The 25,000-nt window shown below is 46.4% G+C and overlaps 3 protein-coding genes across 3 annotated transcripts; all 3 read right to left on the reverse strand.

Moving 5' to 3' along the window:
* Positions 1-2,019: 2,019 nt before the first annotated feature.
* LOC120665051 lies at positions 2,020-3,972 on the reverse strand. The gene is made up of 2 exons (XM_039944475.1): positions 3,784-3,972; positions 2,020-2,636 (listed from the first exon to the last, which is right to left on the reverse strand). Exon 2 carries the CDS (start codon positions 2,632-2,634, stop codon positions 2,236-2,238), a length of 399 nt encoding a protein of 132 aa, XP_039800409.1. The 5' UTR covers positions 2,635-2,636; positions 3,784-3,972; the 3' UTR covers positions 2,020-2,235.
* A 305-nt stretch (positions 3,973-4,277) lies between these two features.
* LOC120665053 (putative glucan endo-1,3-beta-glucosidase GVI) lies at positions 4,278-8,199 on the reverse strand. The gene is made up of 2 exons (XM_039944476.1): positions 7,727-8,199; positions 4,278-5,501 (listed from the first exon to the last, which is right to left on the reverse strand). The coding sequence occupies exons 1-2, from the start codon at positions 7,812-7,814 to the stop codon at positions 4,531-4,533; spliced, it is 1,059 nt and encodes a 352-aa protein (XP_039800410.1). The 5' UTR covers positions 7,815-8,199; the 3' UTR covers positions 4,278-4,530.
* Positions 8,200-20,411: 12,212 nt separating this feature from the next.
* On the reverse strand, positions 20,412-23,578 carry LOC120665054 (probable glycerol-3-phosphate dehydrogenase [NAD(+)] 3, cytosolic). The gene is made up of 5 exons (XM_039944477.1): positions 22,687-23,578; positions 21,855-22,076; positions 21,149-21,396; positions 20,900-21,039; positions 20,412-20,789 (listed from the first exon to the last, which is right to left on the reverse strand). The coding sequence occupies exons 1-5, from the start codon at positions 23,306-23,308 to the stop codon at positions 20,648-20,650; spliced, it is 1,374 nt and encodes a 457-aa protein (XP_039800411.1). The 5' UTR covers positions 23,309-23,578; the 3' UTR covers positions 20,412-20,647.
* Between the last annotated feature and the right edge of the window lie 1,422 nt (positions 23,579-25,000).

The following is a 25,000-nucleotide window of genomic DNA, read 5'->3' on the forward strand; positions in this document are numbered from 1 at the left end:
GTGATTCAATCGAATTTGTTGTTAAAACAAAGGAACAATTTTTAAATTGTTCCAGCAATAAAAATTTATTCCGCAACAAAAAAGGTTCCCTAACAAAAAATAATTATTCCGTCTTGTATGATGATTTAACCGTCAGTCATACGTGTGACTCCCAACATTTACCTAAAAGAACCTAGTGATGGACAATACAAATTTCTGCCGAGTAATGGGTAGGAATTCAGTTTTTTTCGGGTCATAACAAGGCTGCCCCAGGTCTTGCAAACCTCAATATTGCAGAAGGAAGCGGGAACAAGCTTGCAAACCTGAGGTAACGAGGCGCTGTCTTGAGACCCACAACGGAATGGTGCGCGGCGGCAAAAGGGAAATATGAATACTATGGCGGCGTGATTCGGATGGAATGACGGCGTGGTTAGATTTGTGCGCTGGGTGGGTTGATTTATAGGGAGGGAGAGGAGGGTGTAAACACGAGTGCTATATCCAAGGGTTTAAAAGTAATCAACTATGGTTCTAAAATTGGAAATTTGGCTAGCTACATTCTTTATTTGGTTGGTCAAAATGTGAAAGGTATACAACAACTATTCATATTAGACTTGTGCATGGGCCGAGTTGGGCCAGGCTAATGGGCCATGACCTTAGTAATCTCTTCACAATTCAACAAGTTGGCTTTTATATATTTTTATTTTAAAATTATATAAAAATAGAATCCGGTTCTTAGATAAGCAAAGTCAGACTTTTAGACCTTTACTACTACTACTCATACTAGGAGAGCTGGCAATGGCTGGTTTTGAACTTGGAATGCTGCGTAGCAAATCCAAGCTGGCAATGGCTGGTTTTGAACTTGGAATGCTGCGTAGCAAATCCAAGCGATCAATTGTGCTGGCCTGGAGTCTGAATTGCTATACGGACGCAGCTGTAGATCCTATAAACAGCTCCTATATGTTTCGATCCCAGCAGAGAGAATGACGAAGGGTCTAGCAATTGGCCAATGGCCAATGGGTGAGCTGAGCTGAGGTTGGGGCCGGTTGCATATTACCTCTTTAAAATAGTATTTTTTCGCAATAAATCAGCACCAGCTACAACCACCAGCCAATAATATTTTTCTCTCACAACAAATCAGGATTAGTCACCAATCACAACCAATCGAACAGAGCGAACGTGGACAACAAATCAGGATCACTCACCAGCCACAGCCAGTCGAATAGAGCGAACGTGAATAGTACGATTTTTCTGTACCATAACAAGCCAGCCCACCCAGGTCACGTTCGTACCATCCAACAAACTTGGCTGAGTGAATGGACCAAAGCTCAGCCTTTTTTTTTTAAGATTATCAACCTTAGGGTTGGGCGTTCATTAATAAGAGAAAAGAATTAACCGTGTTTATAGGTAAATCAAATTTGAAAAGTGAACTACTGAAACAACACCTACAACTGAACAACACCCTGCTGGATTGGGACATCAACAGAACACATTCAAACTTTGGTGATTTGGATTGGAACATCAACACAAGCCTCAACGAAAAAACTCCGTCCAGTCGGATTAGGACATCGACCCGATCCTCCGCGAACTCTGCATAGTCGAATTGGGACGTCGACTCGAGCTACCACAACCAACGGCCAAAGCTCAGCTAAAATGGGTTTTTCTTAGCTAGGGTCTTGAATGCTTATGTTGGGCTGATATTGAACTTTTTCTAAGAACTACCACCATACTACAGTGCATGGGTTGGATACTGATAGCTTTCTTGTTAGGTTAGCACCCAAGCTCACGAACAAAAATCAAAAGCCAACATAACAATCATTTGACATGCATTCTCCTCACTCCGAATTCTCTAAGCCTGAGCAAATATAATTGCAGGGAAACGTAATGGAGGACTGCATTACTGTGGTACCCTGAAAAACCGAGTGCTCTTGTGCTGTTCTATTATAGGGCTCACTTCCAACTGCACGTTCGGCTCAAACTGTGGCAGCTGCCAGCCGCATACTGCAACTCTGTCGCGACCCATCAGCAGGCCATTAACCTGGATTTAAAAAAAAAACAGGCTGAAGTATACATTAGCAGGCATCCAACAGAGTGGACAATAGTCGAGAACCGTGACCTGAGTGTTCATACAGCACTGAAAGTCTGAAACAACAGAGATTGGTACACACAAACCATTGTGGCAAAAGGTTCAAACATACTGCAGCTCTTGGGAACACAGCAAGTGTTTTCTGAAGCTGGACTAGCCTACAAGGTTAGATATCACGGTAACTGCTGCGGCACATCTGTTGGTTTGCTCCCATAATCACCTCCCTCCCCCTTCCAGCCCAGTCCAGGATGTGATGGTGCCTCTTTCTCACCTTCAAAGTCACGGGCATCCCGCAGCGAGGCCTCGAAATCAGTGGAATCAATAGCTGTTGGGAGGACACTGCCAATGTCGTCTTTTGCTCCAAACCCGCCGGCTCGCATGACATCCTCTGTGGAGATGGCTGCTTCCATGTTGACATCAGCTTCATGGCCATTTGCCGGACTGATGTTTCCAGCATCTGAATCTGAGAACTGTTTCAAGGCCTCTTGATCAAGGCTTGGAACATTGTCTGTCACTGCATCACGCTTCTTTTGTTGAGCTTGTTGTTCATTGCCAAGGTTCTTTCCATCCATGCCTGGGATGAACTAGCAGATGTGAGATTTCTAGCAAGAATATCACATAATACACAGCTATAAAAAATCAATTACAACTCTTCAATATATATTTTGTGGATGAGGTTAATCACACCATGGTATCTCAGAAATGTGAAAAGAGGATCATCCTATGGCTTAGGCAATGCTATGTATATCACAGGAATCAAGTGTCACACAGATAAAACTAGTTAACCGCTAGAACAATAAAACTATTCCTCTCCACACCAGGAGAGAGTAGTAGTAATACCATTTTAACTTCCAGCTAATTCTCCTAAATATCCACTGGAGTAAGGTTATCATTCAAGCTAACTTTTTTTTTTGACACAAACTGAACAAATTGCTGACCAGTTTTAAGTGCAACAGGGAATCCATAGTTTGTGCCTTTGTGGTGAATCAAAGCGCAACCATCTTCCACCACCCGTTGAGGCCAATCATAAAACAAAAATCTGCCTGCAGACCTCAATCAAGAAAACTGTATCGCTAAATCACCGATAATTGTACCAGCATTATTTGGTAACTTCTTGGAATAGCATGAGAACTTCATCTTACACATCCTACCTCATTTTTTCCTGCTATTTGAACTTAAAAAACGAGAAATTTCCAGCCAGATTATTAAGGTGGGCACGCGTTATGTATCTAGTTTAGACAACTAGTGAATCAGTATCCAAACTACTAATTCAGTACAAGATCATTGGAACCACAAAGTTCAGTCAACTAGCGTGTCAGTTCTAACTCGGTGTAAATCTGTTACAACCACCACAAGAAAAAAAAAATTGCTAGGTATCCAATGCACTCCGCACACTCCACCAATCACCAAACCGTTGTACTTCAATCAGAACAGACTCGTTTTCAGTCCAGACAATCCGAATTTACCCCCTTCTCAGCGAAGGGCATCGAGAAATCCCAGCGCCGAACCCCCACACCGCCCGCCTCCCCATCTCGATTCCCCACCACAGCCACAAGCATCGCGTGCCGACCGCGTCCAGTGCTCCTAACTTGCAAGAAGAACAGTCTCGTGCGACCAATCAGCATACCAACGCCGCCCCCAAGCCCACACGGATCGCTAGGGTAAGCAACCAGAAAGTACGCGAGGAAATTAGCCGATAACAAGGCACCATCGCAACTCACCGGGCTGATCAGCAGGCTCAGGTGCAGAGGAGAGAAGATTCAAGACCGACACCCGCGCCTTCTCGCGCCCTCTCCTTCCTGCGCTCCCCCCGCGCTTCGACCGGAGCGTGCGGAATCGTTTTGCCTTTTGCGGTTCTCTCTTCGCTTCCTCAGTCCACCAGGATGTTCTTCTACAGTACTGTTGTCCCACGGAGTGGATAGCCACGTGTCCTGCGGAAACTTTGTACGTGGCTGTCATCCGAGCCCAATGGGCCTGGACCGCGGTTCCGTTTCGCTCAGACATTATTGGGCCAGAGTACTTTTTCGATTTTTTTTCGAGATGTTTTTTTGCCTTGTCGTTAGATGCAAAGTACAAAATTGATCTCGTGTGTTTTTAAGCCATGTTTTAGGAGATGCATTGTTGAACTCGATCCATATGCTGCTCACGAATGCTAAAGGGAAAAAAAAAACTGAGAAGGCGGCAGAGCACGAGAAGCACAGGAAAGAGAAGAGACGAACAAGCATACTGAAGCAGTACTGCTGAATAAATGCATCACTAATCACGACAGCAATGTGCTCAACAACGAAGACAAATCCATGGGGGAGATAACGCCGTGTACCGATATGCTGCGGCACTGTACACACACGGACGAAGTACTCGCTACCGCTACGCCTAGCCACCGTGCTCGATCTAGCGTCGCGACTCGCGAGCAGCTCGGAGTCGACCCGATCCGTCTCTGAACTCTGAACAATAATCGGCGGCGGAGCCTAGGAGGAGGATCCCGCCGAGAAGTCGACGTGGTAGACCTCGCTCATGTCCGGCTGGAAGAGCCCGAAGTGCTGCTCCACGCCCTCGGGCTTGCCGTTCTCGTTGAACATGGCGAACAGGTACGTCTCCACGGCCTTCCCGGGCCGCCGCGGGGTGCCGCCGCCGACGTGCCGGACCACGTTGTTGTTGTACGCCGCCGCGTTCTCCACGCTGGCGCCCTCGCCGCCGCCCGACGGCCACCCGGTCTCCGACACCACCAGCTCCAGCCCCTGCACCCCGGCCTTCTCCACCGCCGCGTGCGCCGCGTCCACGATCGCGTCGAACATGTTGGTGTACACCACCCCGCCGTCCGCCACCGACGCCGCCGCCCCGGAGCCGGCCGACAGCAGCGCGTACCCCAGCGCCACCTCCCCGCCGCTGCTCGAGTAGGCGAAGTACGGGTACACGTTCACCAGCAGCGGCGCGTTCCTCGACGACAGGTACGACACGATCGGGGCCATCACCGGCGCCGCCGCCTCCGAGAACGCGCCCTGCGACGGCGGGTACGACGCGCCAAGCACGGCCGTCGCCACGGCCGTCGTGACGGCGACGCCGCCCACCCCCGCGGAACGGAGCGCGGACTCGAGGTTCTGCATGGCCGGGAGCACGTGCGCGGCGGCATCCCCCGGGACGACCTCGTTGCCGGCGTTGATGTACCGGAACTGGACGGAGCCGGCGAAGGGCTGCACGTTGGTGGCGACCCACGACGCGGCGTAGGACGGGTCGGACGCCAGGCGCTGGAGGTCCTCGTTCAGCGTGCCCAGGACCACGCCGATGCCGGAGCCCCGGAGCGCGTTGAGCACGGACGTGTCCGGGTGGAAGAGCCGCACGTAGCTGATGTTCCTGGCCTTGTACATGGAGATCACCTGCTCCGGCGCCGGTAGATTGTTGGCGACCATGCCGTAGTTCACGCCAATGGCACCCTCAGCTCCTGCATCCGCACATCGAAGAATTAGATTGGATCATCAGGATTCAAAATGTAGAACTGGATCATCAGAATTAGATTGGATCATCGAAGAATTCGATCTTATCACAAATGTCCCTTTCTACTAATCCATTCATCAGTTGGAGCAGTTTGCAACCTCCAAACTGTTGCCAGTATGACTATGAGATGAAGAAAAACGTAGCAGGTTCTGACTGAAACCAACTAGCTAGCCTATCCAAGAACAGCGAAGGGAGTAGTTGGGGGGCAGCCAACAAATCTGCAGGGGAAGAACTGGATCCACAAAATTTCAAAGCTAATTCCGTGCACAACTTTTTTTTGGAAAATTTTGCTGTGGGACACTCCACTTATGTGAAATTGGCGTGGGACATTGCCCTTTTTTTTCTTCGCTGTAGGACACCACCTCCCAGTGTTAGTTAGTGTCCTGCAACAAAGAAAAAATATTCCAGTGTCCCACAGCCAATTTCACATATTTTAAGTGTCTCATAGCAAAATTCCCCTTTTTTTTTTATAGAAAAAGAGGCCAAAGCCCAGCCCCATTCCGTTTCCGTGCACAACTCCACATCTCTTTTACGTTTTTCTGCCTAGGGCTTGCAACGCCAACTCCATCATTCGTACAACTTGACGAAAGTAGGCAATGGATGATACTTTTTCAACTTGGTGTCAAGGTCCAAACAATAGTCAAAGATATGCTTATGAAAAGAAGAACATAAAACTTGGTGTCAAGGTCTGAACACATCACTTTCAATCAAGAGATTAGAATAAAAACTCAAAATTATTTGCTAGATTGAGTAGGCCTTAGGGGATGGATTCTATGCCCAAAGTCTCTTGCAGTTAGGCTCATATCCAACTACTGGTAAGATGCCCTAATTAGTATATAGATTCATCGAAATAAGTTTGAAAGGTGCAAACGTGCACGGGAGAAGCAGTCTTTCAAAGAAATTAAAATAAGTCTTTCGCCTCTAATATTTCTCATTCGGCCAGGATGGTATTTCGTAATCAGTACTATAGTCTCTTCATTTCAAGTGATCTTTTTAGGCCCCCTGATGCACTGGATAGCCTATTCAGGGAAAATCCCGGAATAAAAAGGATGTGCACATATACGGCCTCTTCGTCTCTGCTACAGTGATTCCATGTCATCTTCAGACGATATCAACATCTGACAAACAGACATAAACACGAGCTGAAAAGGGCCCTGCCTTTCCATTTCCTCACGCAAAAGAGTGCTCGGCAGATTAGTAAATCAGGTGAGATGTAGCATCTAACAGCTAACTAATGAGAAAAAAGAAGTTTATCTTGGGATCTTAGGCACGCGTGTGGGCAACCTTTTCACTCTATGTATCTGCCGACATGCCGTATTAGTGAAAAGAACAGAATTGGCCTGGTAGCAACGTGCAGCAAACTACAAATTGGCCAGTTCTTTCATACAAACATAAGTTCACTTCCAAAGTTTAAATATCTTTCGCATAAAAATATGAAGAGATTAAGCGATATACGAGATTCCATAAACAAGTATCGACGTAGGTGTGGAGTAAACAACAGAACCATGAAACCAATCATGCAATCAATCTTTTCCCTGCCCTGCCCTGCCCTGATTGATTATAATTTCCCAAGAGACCCAACCAAGAACACAAAGGAGAAACCTGTCAACCACCTCTACGGCTCTGCTAGCAGGCAATAAATAATCCGTGCAACCATTTGGCGCCGTCTTTATCCTAAAGTATCCCGTAACGAAAACCGTTTATCCTAATGTGGGTGCAAGTGCAAGCTCGAACCAAAAAAACATGAAAAGCGAAGGGCGAGGGTTTAAAAAAAATCAATCTGACCAGCAGAATTGCAGTGCAGAGAAAGGGAGGTATCAAGAGCTGCTCTTGAAATTAGCTAGACGCCTAGGCAGGTTACTGGAAAAAGGTTGCTGTGAGGTGTGAACTGAAGAAACAGGATGGGAAAGAGTGAACGAAATACGTATTGGAGCAAACATAGTAGGATCAGTAACCCATCTACCTCCGAACTAACTAAGCAGACGAAAAAAAAAGTGCAGGTGAACTGTTCATCGACGAACACGCCATCGGACAGTGCAAGCAACAGAAGCACCATGCAACCATTATTACTAAACAGAAGAAAGTGCAGGCGGACCGGTCGCATAATGAACAGAAGAAACGAAACGGAGGGAAAGCGCAGGTGAACTGAACCGTCTGCTGAAGTGAACTCACCGGGAAAGCCTGCTAAGCAGAGCAGGAAGCCGCAAGCTAGAACCCATGGCGCCGCCGCCTTCGTCACACGGGCAGCAGCCGACACCATCCTCGCCGCACCACCGCAAGCCGGAGCACTCAGAAAACCCTCCCTCTCTCTAGCTCCCTTCTGAAACTCTCCGTTCTTGGCCTGAACTCTGATGTCTGAACTGAGGCTGGATTCTGAAGCTCTCTCCCCCCTCCATTGCTGCAGCGCCTGTGCTCCGTTTATATAAGGCAACGGGCAAGCGCAGCAACTGCTCGGTTACGTACGTGCGCGCCAGAAGCGGGCCCCACCACCAAACGGGGGAGGAAGGAACCAGCACCAGCAGCAAGCCACCAAACCGCACGACTCGGCCGAGCAACTGCAGGCAGAGGCAGGGAATGGATGCACGGGTGCGCGGGGCGTGCTGGGCCGGTCCAAGCTGCGGTTGGATGCGTTCAGGTGACCGAAGAAGAAGAAGAAGAAGAAGAATCGACGGCGCAGGGGCGTCCGCGCCCCGCCACGTGGGCGCGATCGAACGGCCCGGCGCGAACGGGCAGTTGGGTGGCGCTGACCGTGTCCTCCTGATGGCGATTTAACGGCGGATTCGTGTGTCTGGCTGTGTATCTTCTGGGGACTGAAAAGCGGTTGTCGACGAGACTGTCCAGCTGCGTGTTTTTTTTCGCAGGAATCTCTCTGCATAATTAGCCGCATACAATTTCATTTCGATTTTTTTTTGATAAATTTAGATCGGCATTATTGCGTCAAGAGAAGTTACCAAGATTCTTTTGCCAGATTATTCAGAAAATGCTTCCTCATGCATGGCTATGTGACGCGTTTGGATGATTTAGCGTGATTTCAAACTCTACCTAGGCTAGCAGGAGAATGAAGCCGCATCGTCATGAAAATGTGATGATTTATTAATGTTGCAGAGGAAATAAAAGAGAAGCAAGCGTGATGAAGCCCTTGTTTAGATGCGTAGCACTTTCGTTTGTATTTGGTAATTATTGTCCGATCATGAGTTAACTAAGCTCAAAAAATTCAATTCGTCTCGCAAATTATAGACAAACTGTGTAATTAGTTCAATGGAGTCAAGTTCAATGGAGGTGAACGAAGAGGTGACTTCTTGATGCAAATCGATTATTTTCTTTTGGGCACCAATCTACGTGATGAGTACGTAGCAATCTGTACGCCAGATTTCACGCGACGAGTGACTCTGAAAAACACTACCTTATTTTTTTTTATCCGAGGCCTTTAGATACTCAACTGCAAAAAAGTACTACAAAGGCACGCAGCCATATTTATTATGAGCTTTCTCTAGAAAAAAAAGAAATCTTTGAAGAAGAAAAACTGAGCCATATCAATTCCAGTGAAGGACAAGAAATAGAAGAAGGAAAACAAACTCTGCAAGATTTGTATAAAAAGGTCGTCGGGCACCAAAAGATTAGGTCGCCAAATCAAAGATGGCATGCACACTGTACTTGAGATCGAAATGATTTCTGACACAATGCAAATGCCACAAGGAAAAGAAAACGATGGCTTCATCGCAAGATGGCGATGTACGTGGAGCGCGAAACAAAAATGTCAACACGCGGATACAGGCCTACCGGTGCCCCATCTGCCGTGTTCTGGAGATTAGGTGTCCAAGTCCAACGCAGTGTACCAAACCTGGTGAGTGGTGGACGGTGACCATTTCCTTCACGGTAAATTAACCTCCCGTGAAGGCTTGCTACTCCCCTCACACGCCTACAAGAGCTGTAACCGAATTGGACAAGTATGCCAATCCACGCGACGCAAGCAATAATTCAGCTCCCAGGGTAAAGCTAAAAACAAAGGACACGAAGCTGCTTCTTCTCTGAGGTGAAAAAACAAGAAGGACAACTGGTGTACAACACTGCATATGCGACCTCCAAACTAAAAGGATCACACCATGACGACGTAGCTGAAGAGATTTGGTGAATTATCTGGAGTCTACTCCACGGTACAGAGTCTGAGTACATTTACACATATACATATGGGCCTCTTGGGCCTTGTCAATAGCTTACAACTCACATACATTCAGCCCAACACTCCCCCTCAAGATGGGTGATATATGTCAATCATCCCCATCTTGTTACATGCTAACATACATTCATTAACTCCTAAACCTTTTGTTAAACAATCAGCTACTTACTCACTTGAAGCTACATGACCCAGTTTAAGTGTTCCATCATCCAGCCGCTCCTTGATGAAGAAGCGATCAATCTCAACATGCTTAGTTCTATCATGCTGAACTGGGTTATTATCAATGTTAATCGCTGACTTATTATCACACCAGAGCTTCATTAAAACTTCCCCTAGTTTCAACTCGGATAATAAATTCTTCAACCATAACATCTCACTTAAACACACGGACATGACTCTGTATTCTGCCTCTGCCGTTGACCGAGACACTACTGGTTGTTTTTTTCTCCTCCATGATACTAAATTTCCTCCAACAAACGCGCAATAGCCAGATGTCGACCTTCTATCATCTAGACAGCTTGCCCAATCCGCATCACAATAGCCTTCAATATTTACGTGACCATTTCTCTTGAACCATAGTCCTTTTCCAGGATTACTCTTCAAATATCGCAAGATTCTGTAGACTGCATCCCTATGCCCACTCCTAGGATCGTGCATGTATCGACTCACCACACTTACCGCATATGTTATATCAGGCCTTGTATGACACAAATAAATCAAACGTCCTACAAGTCTTTGATATTTCTCTTTATCCACCGGATCTCCAGATTGAGCACATAATTTGTGGTTTTGCTCGATAGGTGTAGAAGTTGTACGACATCAAAGCATACCTGTCTCATTTAACAAGTCTAGTACATACTTCCGTTGTGAAAGAACAATACCTCTAGGAGATCTTGCTATTTCGATTCCCAAAAAAATACCGAAGTTGTCCGGGATCCTTGACTTCAAACTCTTTGCTTAGATTCCTTTTCAGCCGAGCTATTTCCAAAGTGTCATCTCCAGTGATAATTATATCATCCACATACACCGCAAGAATAGTTACTCGATTCTTAGAGTGGTGATAAAATACAGTGTGATCCCCATTGCATTGATTGTATCCCATATTACACATGGCCCGCCTAAAGCGATCAAACCATGCCCTTGGCGATTGCTTGAGACCATACAAAGATTTCTTCAGTCTCAATGCTTTTCCCTTAGTTTGAGCAGTATCAAACCCAGGTGGAATTTCCATATAAACTTCTTCCTGAAGATCTCCGTGCAAGAATGCATTCTTAACATCTAATTGATATAATGGCCATTCATAGTTAGCAGCACAAGAGATCAATGTTCTAACAGTGCTCATCTTTGCAACTGGTACAAATGTCTCATCATAATCAATGCCATATGTTTGACTATACCCTTTTGCTACCAATCTTGCTTTGTATCTCTCAATCTTGCCATTAGGATTTTGCTTTACTGTATATACCCATTTGCAACTAACCACTTTTTTTGTCCACCGGAAAAGGTACAAGATCCCAAGTATTGTTCTTCTCAAGTGCTGCTAGCTCCTCTAGCATGGCCTCCTTCCATTTCAGATCTCGCTTTGCCTCTTTCCAGTCTCTTGGAATTGCTACCGATTGCAATGATGCTACAAAAGCTTTGTAGGTAGAAGACAGGGATTCATATGAGACATAATTAGCTATATCATTGTTGATCTCAATGCCATCTTAAAAGCCATCTCTCTCTGGAGGTTTTCCTGCTGTACTCCTCATTCCTTTTCTTGTAGCAATAGGGAGATCAATAGAAGAGCTGATATCTTCACCCATTGATGGTAATGGATTATCAACCTTATTATCATTAATTGGAAGTTGTTCTTGCTCCTCCAATTGTGGTTACTCCACCTGGCTACCATCTTCATCACTAACAGATGAAGGTTGTATAGAAGGATTTCTTCTCCTCGTGTACACCTGCAGATTTCTTTCAGCGTGTGATGTTCTCCCCCTCTCAACATTTGTTGGTTTACTTACAACCACCGGACATGGAATCAGACCACTAATCACTGTATTCCTCCTCAATTCCTCAACATCCTTAGTCCCTAATGTTCCATTTTCCTCATCACCAACCTCACATGTATCGGAAGAATCAAGATCAAGAAAAATACCACTCAGATCTGTTTTCTCCCCATAGAAAGGAACATATTCCCTAAAAGTGACATCCATACTCACAAATGTACGACGTAATGATGGGCTCCAACATTTGTAACCCTTTTGCCCAGATGAGTAGCCAATAAAAATGCACTTAATAGCTTGAAGATCTAATTTCCCAACAGTAGGTCTATGATCCCTAACAAAGCACGTGCACCCAAACACCTTTGGTGGAATAATAAACTCATTTTTCCCGAAAATCATTTCACATGGAGTTTTCATACCAAGCACTCTTGATGGCATGCGATTAATAAGATGAGTAGCAGTCATAATTGCCTCACTCCAAAAGAACTTAGGCACGTTCATAGTATACATGAGTGAACGAGCCACCTCCAAGAGATGCCTGTTCTTCCTTTCCGCCACTCCATTTTGTGGGGGTGTATCAGAACAAGAGGTTTGATGTAATATTCCCTCAGTAGATAGATAACTTCTAAATTCATTGTTCACATACTCCGACCCGTTATCAGTTCTAATAATATGAACATGAGCATTAAATTGGTTTCTTATGAATGCACAAAAATCCTTAAAGCAGTTAAGCACCTCACTTTTATGTTTCATGAGATATAACCATGCCATGCGAGAGTAACAATCAATAAAGGTCACAAAATATTTCATTCCACTTAGAGAAACAACCGGAGAAGTCCACACATCTGAGTGGATTAATATAAAGGGTGACACACTTCGCAATCCCCTACTCACATATGAAGTTCTTGTGTGTTTCCCAAACTCGCATGCATCACATAGTAATTTATGTCTGTCTACCTTACACATTTGTTCAGGAAACATTCTACTCATAATATCAAAAGATATATGTCCCAGCTGACAATGCAAAAGCATTACCTTAGCCTCATCTTCATTTGCAGTAGCTGACAAAGCATGACATATCGCTTTATCTGTCTTCCTTCTGTCAAGATACCATAGCCCATTATGACGAACTCCAATCCCAAGTCTTTTTTTCAGTCTTCCTTTCCTGAATTAAACAATTTTCACGATCAAGAAAAACTTGACAGTCCATCTGATCAACCAATGAGCTTATTGAAACCAGATTAACTGGGAATGATGGAACATATAATACTGATGGTAATGTTATGGATGGAGTGCATTGCACTGTACCAACACCTCTAATTGGTCGAGATGTTCCATCAGCAGTCTGGATTGTGTCTTTATGAGAGTGCGAATATGGCATATATGATGTAAATTCACTTGACATGCCTGTGACATATCTAGATGCACCGGAATCTAATATCCAACCTGAATTAGAATGATTTGTGGACAATAAGGCTTGTTTTTTCATACCTGCATCATAATGGAAAAAATTCGCAACATTATCAGTTGAAGTTGACACTGTCCCATGGTCATCTGATTTTGAGTTGTTCTTGTTTTCCTTCAGCTTTCTTAACTCTCCTAACTCTGTAGCTGAAATTGTGACCAAGTCTGAAGCACCTTTCTCGGACATAGCAAAATTGGCTCTAAAGCCTCTTCTTCCACCATGACCTTGACCTCCCCTCGGTGTACCCCTATCATTGCCTCTTCCTCTTCCGCGATAAGCCTTTTGTGGTTGACTGCAGTCCCTACTCAAATGACCCTTATCACCACAATTGTAGCATATTCTAGTCTCTTGAGATCTTGTTACAACATAAGCTGGACGGGATGGGGCTGGAACATTTTCTTTCATTATCTTTAGCCTAGTTTCTTCTTGTGCCATAGCAGCAATAGCTTCTTCTAGACTAGGGAGGCTTGATTGATGAAACAGAGATGCACGCCTCCCCTCAAATTCTGAATTGAGGGCCCTCAAGAATTGGAGAACTCATTTTTTTCGATCCATTTCTTCACCCACGCAACACAATCAGGGTGTGGCAACTCAATTGGATCATAGTGGTCCAAATTAGCCCATAACCGCTTTAGCTCTGCTACATACTCCATCAAAGATAGCTCCCCCTATTTCAGATGGTAGAGTTTATCATCTGTATCAACCAACAACATCACATTCCCCGCACCAGAATATGTTTTTGACAGTGATTCCCAAATACCATATGCAGTAGTAATTGTGTCTACTGATCGAGCAATAGATGGCAACATCGAGCTCAACAACCAGGCAACTACCAAAGAGTTAGTAGCATCCCAGGCTTTCCATTCATCACTTGATTTATCCTTGGGTTCAGCTGCCTTTCCATTGACGAAACCTTCAAGTTTCTTTGCCTTTAACAGTAATAATGCCCTTCTGGACCAAGCTAAATAATTCCTTATGCCTTCCAATTTGATATCATTCGGCGTGAGTTCCAATTTCTGGACTGCATCTGTATATAATGGCACACTCACTTTGCTCGCAGACGGAGCCTCATTCTTCTTCTCAGTAAGCAAATCGACTAGCTTGCCCAATATCTGCTCAATCCCCTGATTATCCCCCATGTTCCGGCAGAAATTTAGCTGCAGATACTTCCACAAATAATGTTGTGTACCAACTAGCAGTCCAAACAACCCAAATAACCAGCACCCTCTAGCACCCTTTCACTCACAAGAACAAGACTCCAGCAGCAAGTACAAGCAGCACCAAATCCTCCCTATTTTGCAGCCTCTGATTGCAGATCAACACCTCACCTTGCGACGCCCCTGCTTCTACCTGCTACCACAGGCTCCTCTGATGTGGCTTGTAGGCCTGCGACCTGGGTGCCTTGTTGTCCTTCCGCTGCAGCAAGATGGCCTCCAGCAAGCAAAACTCTCCCACGCGAGCCTCTCCTCCTGCAACTCTTTCCTCCGCGCAGCTCTTCACGACCTCACCACTGGCATCCGCCTGCCAGAGGTCGCCACCGCCATCGCCACGGCCGGCTCTGACACCATGAAGAGATTTGGTGAATTCTCTGGAGTCTACTCCACGGTACAGAGTCTGAGTACATTTACACATATACATATGGGCCTCTTGGGCCTTGTCCAATAACTTACAACTCACATACATTCAGCCCAACAGTAGCAAGTCTTGAAACTGACCCACAGACTCGTTCAAAAAAAATCCCGAGTTCATTCTAGTTCAACTTAGATTGCCTCTCATCGGCTTACGTCTCTCTCTCTGGAAAGCTCTCGCGTCTGCTACTGTTTGAGAGGGGCGAAAAAGGGGGTCACGGTCGCCGCCGGCGGAGTCGCCGGTCTCCTCCGCCTCCGATGGCCTCAGGGCTGTCGGGAGGGGGCAGAGACCGCCGGGCTCCGGCCGTGCGGCACGGGTAGGTTAGGTCCTAGTAGATCTAGGGGTCGGTGTCCAGGCGTCGACGGCGAGGCGGAGGCGGCGGCGACGCGTCGGAATAAGTCCTCTCGGGCTCGTCTCCGTCCTTGTGCTGCTTCTCTCCAGCGGCTCGGGTGGGTCCGTGGAGGTTGTGCTCCCGTGGTGGAGCCGTTGTATAGGAGATGTTCTTTGCCGGCGACTCATCGTCCTTCCGTGGAGGTGAGTTCATCGGCCTTTTGCTTGGTGGATACAGAGCATACTTCAGGATTAGTGGAAAGCAGGAGAGTGGAGCAGATCCATGTTTCTCGCGGCGGTTCCGGTCGTCGCCGGTGGATCTGGCTCCAAGGCCACCGGGGCTCGGGGTGCGTCCCCGGCCGATGGACTTCCCGCGGTAGCTTCATCTCGCCGTTCGCAGCGAGTGTTTCTTGCAGCTCTCTTCAAAGCTTTGCAGCGACGGGTTCCGGCGGGCCATGGATTCGCGGAGATCGATTCCGGCGGTGGCTGGCGATGCTCGGCGGCGGCGGAGTCGGATTCACAGAGGTTCTAGGGGTTTGGTTGTAATTTTCATGTTTTCTAGGGGCCTTTGTGTAAAACGTATGGTGGAGCAGGTGTACTCTGTATCCTGCCTTTGTGTACCTGTACGCGTATGCGTTTGGGTCTTTGTACCGTACATCTCAGTTTAATACAGGTACATTCGCATGCTGTGTCAAAAAAAAAACTTCGATTGCGCGAGCCCATGGCAAAGTGGGCGTTTCTAATTGGCGAGCGCGCGCCAGCAGCACTGCTAGCAATCGATCTCAGACAGCCTCATATTTTCCATTTTAAGAACGTTTTATTTTCCACTTCTTTCTATTTTCAGAGATTTATAAACTTATATATAAAAGTTTGACGTACAAATTTTTTCATACAATCTTTTAAGCAAAAATTGTTGCTAAAGAAATTTTACAAACAACTTTTATTCATAATTTATACTTACAATTTCTTGTGAGATAATTTTTCATCACAAATAATGACAATGTTTTCACGCCCACACCCAGAAAATTGAAGACAACGCTGGACCACAACTTTTATGCATAATTTATACTTACAATTTCTTATGAGATAATTTTTCATCACAACTTTTATACTTATATTCAACAAAGTTGTTCACCAACTTTGTTATATAACAAAAAATTCAAAAGAATAAAAAACGCTGGGCCACTCGAGCTGCCTCCGATAGACGCGCGCGTCAGGCAGAACTCGAGCTGCCTCCCCGGCGGTGGCGTTTCAGTCGGGCAGCCGGCCAGGCATGTGAGGCGGAGCCACACGAAAAGGAAAACGAAATGAATATTAGTGAGGCTCATTAGTCATTACGCACGCACGAGGACCAGTGGAGGGGTAGTCAGTTGGATCGATCGCCATGAATATAGGTAGCGAGCGCTTGTCAAATTGGATTCGCGTGGCAAAGTGCGCGTGCCATTATTTTCGCATCTACTTTTACTGTTTCACAGGGGAATGATTAAAAGCAAGTATTATGGTAGACTATAAACATGTTAAATGCTGAGGGGGGGGAGAGAGAAGAAAAGAGAGAAGTGATCTCAAAGTTTACAGCCAGCTTCGACATAAGAATCAAAAAATTTTGTGAGACAGACAAGCGAGTCATGTATTAATGGTGGAGAGCTAAACCACTATACAAGTAAGCTAAGAGATGAGCTACAAAATTTTTTACAGCCAGCAGGCTAAATCATTAGTTTTGCTCTAATTGCGGGTTCGTGAAATAAATAAAGGCAAGTGGTGGTAGTAGTAGTAGATGGCGCATGGGAAAGCGGCTCCGCTTGCAAACTATGGCGAGCTAGCAGCTGGGACACGCTCTTGTGCCTGCTTGGGCTTTCTTCGCTGGTGAATTTTGGTGCCACTGACTAATTAATCAACCAGCCGGCCTGTCCAGCGCAGGAGCTGCACTGCACGTCGGCTCCTTGACAGTTTTTGTCAGCTTAACTTGCAAGCGTACGTGCAATCCTTAATAAGATATGTTTGTCTGCTGATGTCAATATCTGCACGCAATAATGCACCGTGCACGGGCAGGGCCTGGTGTGAGCACGCACAAAAGCCAAGCTGCTAGGCGGCAGATATACGTCGTGAACTACCATGGTGCTATGATGGCTACGGATTGCGATAGGTTTGGGCGTTTGGGGGTAGGAATCATCTCATCTGTTTTGGGCCTATTGGCTGCTACAGAAGTGGCTGTTCCGCCTGAACGGAGATCCCAGCCGACGACCGTACCTGCCAAGATGAGCTCATTACTCGCCTGTAGTGTAGGATTGTAGCCTGTAGGGCCAGGGAATGAGAGTATTTGCGCGTGAATCCGTGAAGCGGGGGCAGCCATCCCAGTCCCCATCTGGTGAGGAATGCTGAAGAGCCGCGTTGAGATCTCAGCATCTCGTAGGGTTTGCAGGCAGGGCAAATGGCCGTTGCATTGGTTATTTGGTTTTTCCCAAACACGTGGGGATGGTGTACGGGTATTTTCCGACTGTATTCGAACTCGATCCGGTTTGGAAGGGTTTTTATCTGTTTGTATCAAATTCCGAATATTCAATACCCGTAACTGATCCGTATCCGAATACTAGAAGTTACATTTTTATAATATTAATATCTATTACAATTTTATCTGGAAAAAACTAACACTATTCATATAAAATCCATATTCGAATAAAAATATGAAAACAAATATGATATCAATAATATCCGTTCATATTCAATCCGTTTACATCCCTAGCTGCATTGATGTGGAAAACGAATGGACGATGCCCAAAGATAGCATGACCACTGAACGGCAGCACAAGACAGTTGCGTTAGGATGCTAAGCTGAGATGCATAGACACTGACAACACACGTACACATTAATGAACACACATACGCAAATCCTACCTCTATGAGCATTTTCAAAGATTGAATCGGCAAATTCTCGAGATTGATGAAGTCACCAACCCTACCTCTATAAGCATTTTCAAAGATTGAATCGACAAATCCTCGAGATTGATGAAGTCACCAACCCTATCTCTATTAGCATTTTCAAAGATTGAATCGGCAAATCCTCGAGATTGATGAAGTCACCACAGACGCCTTGCTATCGACTATCGAGGAGAAAACATAACATCGTTAAATTCTAAAATTTTCATTTCCACGACGAGTCGAACTCAAGACTTAAAATACTACCGAGACTTATAACTATTAGATTACAGATCTTTACGAGACGTATTAACCACTAGGATACGAACCCTTACGAGACGCAAAGAATTAATGGGCAGCTAACGCCGCTAGATCGACAGTGATGAAGCGCCGAACCTCTTTCCGGATCAATCGTAATGGCCCAACGCGTTCGGCCGGCGACGCACACCTCAGCATCATGCAGACATCACATCTGACATCCCCCGCTTGTCTCGCGAAACGAAAGGCGAGGCAGTGTGAAAACGATGCGTGGGTCTGGGACGCGGTTCTTGGCATGGCATGTCGCCTTCCTTTGCTCGCTTGTTATCAGAGAGACAGAGGCCGAGTGATTAGCAGCGCCAGTAACACTGGATCATCGTGCAAGAAGCCAAGAACTCGTCCATGGCGTTGGCATGTGGATCCTGCTGCCAAAACAGGTCATCTTACTGCTTCAGCTTTCTTTCTTTTTTCATCTCTGAGAATCTAAGAATCTAATGGTTTTTGTAGCGGTAGAACTGATGTCTGCTACTACATTAGATTTTCTTCTTCTTTTTTTTGGTGATGAAGTGCGCTTGCCCATACGAGAACATCTATAAGAGAAATCAGTGGTGCTTCGTTGTGGTTGATCATTCGATGACGATGTAAACCATTTAAGGCTGTAAAGTGGGCCTACTTTTGTTCATGGGTCCGACATGCTATACTTTTTAGAGTAAAAACAGGACGAGCAGGCCTCTTAGGAATAAAAACATGGCCTTCTTATCTTCATGTTGAGATTTTTAACATGCTGTAGTTGGACCACACTTGAGATTTTTAACATGCTGTAGTTGGACCACACATGACAAAGTCTATATGGGCCTTGAACGGCCAACATTTGGTTCCAATGGGCCTACTTTAGCCCGTAAGTGAAAATGCCTAATAAATTAGGAAAAAAAATCAACTTTACCTCCTTCAACTATCGCAAAAATTTGATTTTTCTCCTTCAACTACAAAATTGGGTACCCAGCTTCCTCGAACTATCAAAATTGTTTGTTTTACCTCGTTCGTCGGTTTTACAAGCAGTTTTTACATATTTTCATAGATTTTTTCTTTCTCTTTTTTTTCCCACTCAATTGAGATAGCAAATGTGGATAAAAAATTATATTAATTGACATAGTGGTAGATAAGAGTATAGAGAACACAATTTTGTAAAATTTTGAAGTTGAACTCAAACAAAATTGAAATTTGAAACTTTGAAGAAATAAAGAATTCAAACTTCATTGAATTTTTAAAGCATCAAGATGAGCTCCATCTTTGACAAAATTTGAATTGTATGATACATATTAGAGGTGCATAATTAAAGAATTTTGGGAGTATAGGTTATGTAGAAAAATTTTAAGCTTCTTAGAAGGGGTCAAATTTAAGCCAAATATAATCATTTTTATTTATTTGCATATTTGATTTATACATACGCAAATTCTTGAGAATATTTTAAATTATGTGAAAATAAATAAAATTATAAAATTTGGCTCAAATTTGACCCTTCATAATAAACCTTGCTAGAGAACTTATACTCACAAAAATTCCCTAGTGATTTACCTCTAATATATGTCATACAATTCAAATTTTGTCCAAGATGGAGCTCATTTTGATGCCTTAAAAATTCAATAAATTTTCAATTCTTTATTTTTTTGAAATTTAATTTTCAAATTGTTTTAGCTTTAACTTTGCAAAATTGGGTTCTTCCTACTCTCCTCTACCACTATGCCAATATTTATGATTTTTGAACCACATTTGCTGCCTCAATTGAGTGAAAAAAGAGATGAGAGAGAAAATTGTATGAAAATAAATGTAAAACAGCCTATAAAACCATTGAGGAAGGTAAAGCAAACAGTTTTGATAGTTGGAGGAGGGTGGATATCCGGTTTTGCAGTTGAGGGTCGATAGTTAAGGGAGGCAAAGGAGACTTTTTCCAATAAATTATTACTTAGAACGTTTTCTGCTGCATTCATCTGTTCATGTCATGTCAGTGGAGAACATAGTTTGCTGCTTATGATTACAGCCAGTCAGCCAATATGAGACTTTTTTGAGGAAAACCAATATGAGACTCCAAAGCCCTCATAAACGAAAAGGAAGACATATCTTTATTCCAGTCTAGATAACAAATAAATTTGAATCACAACAAGACGTATGTACAGACATGGGCCATAAAGTGTATCCTGACATCCTAATATACCACCATCGAACTCTCTAGTGTACAGACAACGCACATTTTCGGGGGCACGCAAAGAAGGATCTTGAGACCAGCAAACACCTCTGCATGTTCATAGCAAATGCGTACTGCATAAAGGACATCTCTAAGCCTTGGCATCTCCTTTAGGTAGGCCAAGAAGAGATGGCCGGTAAAGGGACTGACGCTGTGCCATCTCAATTCTTTCCCGTGGATCATACATTGATTCATCTCGTATTGCTTGAAGAATGGAATCAGTCGCAAGCTCCCTGCAGACAAAAAAAATAAATGAAATAGCTCTTTAGGCGCTTGACATGACAGTAGAAATGTACCCCCAAAGAATGCAGCGGACAATCCACGAATTTTCCAAGATTCTAACCTCTTGATTAAAATTTTGTAGAGCGTTTTGAGTATTGGGCACAGCTCAACAGGAGCAACAGGCTTCTTGGTTTCTGGATGCATCACACATAGGCTTCCCTGGCTCAGGAGTTCATAAAATGCATTGACTGCAGAAACACCCTGAATCGCAGAAGTGAATAATGGTCAGCACATAGCTACCCCATACCAAAAGGGCACCCCGAAATCACAAACTTTATATTATAAAAGATGGCAGGCTGGCAGCACAAACCTGGATAGTCCCTTTGCCTTTGATGCTGTCCCCCATTTCTAGGGTCAATTCTCCCTTAGCTAACTTCTGCCCATACCATGCATTACGGCCTTTCAGCAGTGTGACGTATGTATCAGCTAACAAGGGTCCTGCAAGTTTCTCAGGCTCTCGCGCTAGAAGATGGGTGATGTATATCATTTCAGATGTGCAAAGTGAAAAGTACACTGATTTGCTGGTTGCACTCTCATTGGTAAGTGCTGCCACCATACCTGCATGATAAAATGATGTTTCAGCAACATGAATGGATACATTAGACTCCAGAATAATTAGGTAAAAGTGGGCAAAGAATATGGACAAACTCTCCCAGGTCTATTGTGTTAATTACTGGATTTAATTTTTCCTAATCCATGACATGAGAGCTGTGTGTACTGTATTAGCTTCAGCATGAGTTTGTACCGTCTGAAAAACTAAGCAACATTACATTTGGCAGAGACTGTAGCATTGCAGCAGCATTCAGTGAATGCAAATAGCATACTTAATTAAATAGGACGAAAAAAAACAACGATGCCAAAATAGCAATTTTATTGGTTCAATGCTGAAAAATGGAATGATCTCATCAAGTATCTCATGTGAACTGGATAAAGGGAGGACCCAAATGAAAGTTCCATTTTTCCAGATGAAAACTTTTCAAGTCACTTTAAAGATAAAACAGCAAATAAAAACTTACCAGCACCAATGGCATATATGTTTTTTAAGCCGCCCATGACTTCATGAGTAATGAGATCACTGTTGTCCCATACAATGAAATGGGGCTGCCTCAAAAATTTTGCAAGAGGTTTCCTCCACTTGTCAGCTCCACATATGCGAGCATTTGCATATTCTTTGTTATAAATCTCAGAAGCAATGTTTGGGCCTCCAAGATACAGAATGTTCTCCAAAGGCACTCCAGCTGCAATAAGAATCCATGATCAACAACTACAGGCTAAAGCCAACAATACAACAAGGGGAAACCTTAAATGCATGCAACAACATATGGAATTGAGTTAATGTTCAGGATGCCAATTTCAGTTCAGTAAAATAAATCCAGGAGAAACATCACATGTGGTGGGTAGAAACCAGAACATGCAATGTTCAGTAATAGTTCAGATAAACCTTGCTAAACTGTATTACATGTTCAGAAGGGGAAGCCCTGCAGAGCAAACATAGCACATGGGCACTCACTTAACTGCAAGATGCACCATTCAGTAAGGGGCTTAACTAGCTTTTGAACTTCCAATACTCAACAACAGGCAAAGAATATAGTACCATATAATCATCAAATATGCAATAAATATGAGGGACCATAGGTACAGATCATGACTATCCAGAAAATTTCATCAGGAAGATTCCAGAGCTGCTGTATCTGATCCAGCTGAGCAGCATTTAAATCTTCAATTAAAATTTGTTAGCCCTACTACTTCCACAAATGTGATAGCTACGAGATTAAAGAAACTAGTACCTCAACCATGAGAACATAGTGGTACTTGTAGATCACGACGAGAATTGAGTAAAGAACTCACTTGCATTGCTGATCATCTGTGTGGGTGTTATGATCCGGGGCACAGGGTCGAGCGACGCCTCGATCCCCTTCGCCAGCGAGATGATCAGCGGCTGGGTGATCCGCTCCTTCCAGTACCTGCCGATCTCCCCGAACACCTCCCTGGTCTCCGTGGACGGCAGGCCGTTGACGACGATGTCGGCGTCCCAGACGGCCTCCTGCAGGTTGGTGACGACCTTGAGCGGGCAGAGCGGCGTGTCGAGCATGTTGAGGCAGAATCCGTCGCGGAGGATCTCGTCGGCGTGAAGCGTGCGGTCCCCGAGGCGCGCCTCGACGTACTTGAGGTAGGCGCATCGGCGGATGAGGCGGCGCAGCACGTCCTCGCGGGCGTTGATGACCTCGAAGAGGCGCTCGGCGTCGGCGCGGTCCACGGCGCGCCCCGCGCGGCGCCACACCCGCACCTGCACCCGGTCCCGGTACCGGCCGTACGCGTCCTGCAGCAGCGCGCAGAAGACGCTCCCCCACGCCCCGGCGCCCACCCCGACGACCCGCAGCGGGTCGCCGTCGGACTTCCCCAGCAGCCGCCGCAGCTCGTCCAGCTTCTCCTCCGCCGCCGACCCGCCGTTCGCGTAGGTCCCCACCATCGCCGCCTCGCTTCGCAGTTCACAGGCCCTCGCCGAGCTCAACCGGGGACAGGCAAGGCAGGCTCCGGCTGGGCCGAGGAAGATGGGGGGTTTTGCTGGCGAGCACGGGTGGGAGGAAATGCGGGTGGGTTTCGCGGGGGGTTTTGTGGGGTTGGGTGACCAGAAATTACCAAATCCCAGCGCGAAACTCGCTGTCGATCGGCAAGCCCGAGGGCCGCGGCCGCGCCGGCCCCTCCCTTTTGAACTCTGCTTCTCCCGGGGGGGGGGGGGGGGGGGGGGGGGGGGCGCTACCGGCCGGCGCAATCCGTGTAAGCAAGCAGGCGAGCGGGCCTGAGAAAATCGAAAAATCGTGCCTTTTCCCCCCTTGGTGATGGAGCTTTTTGACGATTTACAATTCCAAACATCTTCCCGTTTAAATAAGGTTTCCACGGAGGCAACGCGCACGGGCGCGTCAGGGAGGGAATCGGAGGCGAGTCCGTGCGCGAGGAGAACGAGGGTGGTGGTGGAGACGCCACACGCCTGGCCAGGCGCGTCCGAAACCGAAAGGGACGCGCGCGGGCGCACGGCGTGACCGAATTGATGACCGGCGGCGGCAGGCGGTCGTGTTTGGCGAACGAGGGTCGCCGTCGCGCCATCCGGTTCCGACGCGTCCTCCAGCCCAGGGCCGGCCGACCACCGGCCACCGGCGTCATCGGAGAAGCCAACCAGCCCGAGCCCGTCGCGAGCGGCCGCTCTAGGTGGCGGAGCTGTTCCGAGTTCCGAGCCGACCAGAGGAGAGACTCCACTCGAGCACAGCGCACGCCCGTCCTGACGCACGCGCACGCAAGGTGGCCTTGGCACGCTGCCAGCCATCGGCCCACACCACCACCACCATCATCATCAATTCGGCGGCGTGAGGGTTAGCTTGAGTGGGGGAAGCTTACTCAAAGAAGTGGTCAACTCGTGCGTCCGTCGCTGCGGTCGAAAGCGATCCCGTGTTGGGTCCGAGTCCAACGCTCCGTTTCCTTTCGCTTTCCTCCTCTCCGAATTTCACTCACAACGGAGCCGGTCGCAAGCAAATCAGGGCATGTACAAAGGAGAGACAGCTGCCGTCTATTTGTGTCCAGCTCAGCTCAAATTATCGACATGGCAGGTGTTAAATGAAGAGAGAGGGTGTCGCCGTCGTCTCGTTCATCTACGGCACGGTCGTGTGCTCCGATGCGAGTCGCCGGCTCCCGAAGCGCGCTGCAGTACCTGCTGCGAGTCGTCGACGGCGGCTCCGATCCGATGCAAGCGCGCGCTTCTTCCCCCAATCTTCCTCTCCTCGCGCGCGTGCTTCTTCCTCCAATTCATCTCCACCGCGCGCATCTTCCCCAATCTTCCTCCGGAGCCTTGCGCTCGGCTTGTCCGCTGCGCAGCCACGTGCCGGCGGTGGCGCCGCCTCGTCTCCATGGACGCCACCTTCATCTGCCGCCATGTGCCGCGTCTCGCGGACCTCTTCCTCCGGAGCCTCGCGCTCGGCTTCTTCCAGTCTCAGACCGACATCGTCACGCTGCCGTGGTTCGTGCCCCTATCCGTGATCGGCGGGCTACCATTGGTGGATCGACGGAACATGCACGCATCATATCGATTCATGAGGCAGACAGATTCATGATTGCAGGACGAACGACCAAAGATTTAGAGAGCCAAGCCCTCCGCGTGATGAACGGCGAA

This window comes from Panicum virgatum, chromosome 3N (genome assembly GCF_016808335.1).
Source record: "Panicum virgatum strain AP13 chromosome 3N, P.virgatum_v5, whole genome shotgun sequence".
Taxonomy (NCBI): Eukaryota; Viridiplantae; Streptophyta; class Magnoliopsida; order Poales; family Poaceae; genus Panicum; species Panicum virgatum.

Bases quoted from the DNA above. Each gene is read 5' to 3' on its own strand.
- LOC120665051 (XM_039944475.1), bottom strand. From the start codon at position 2,634: ATGGATGGAAAGAACCTTGGCAATGAACAACAAGCTCAACAAAAGAAG.
- LOC120665053 (XM_039944476.1), bottom strand. From the start codon at position 7,814: ATGGTGTCGGCTGCTGCCCGTGTGACGAAGGCGGCGGCGCCATGGGTT. The intron at 5,502-7,726 runs GTGAGTTCACTT...GTGCGGATGCAG, and splicing joins CTGCTTAGCAGGCTTTCCCG to GAGCTGAGGGTGCCATTGGC.
- LOC120665054 (XM_039944477.1), bottom strand. From the start codon at position 23,308: ATGGTGGGGACCTACGCGAACGGCGGGTCGGCGGCGGAGGAGAAGCTG. The intron at 21,397-21,854 runs GTAAGTTTTTAT...TTTATCATGCAG, and splicing joins CATATATGCCATTGGTGCTG to GTATGGTGGCAGCACTTACC. The intron at 20,790-20,899 runs GTTAGAATCTTG...TTTTGTCTGCAG, and splicing joins TACAAAATTTTAATCAAGAG to GGAGCTTGCGACTGATTCCA.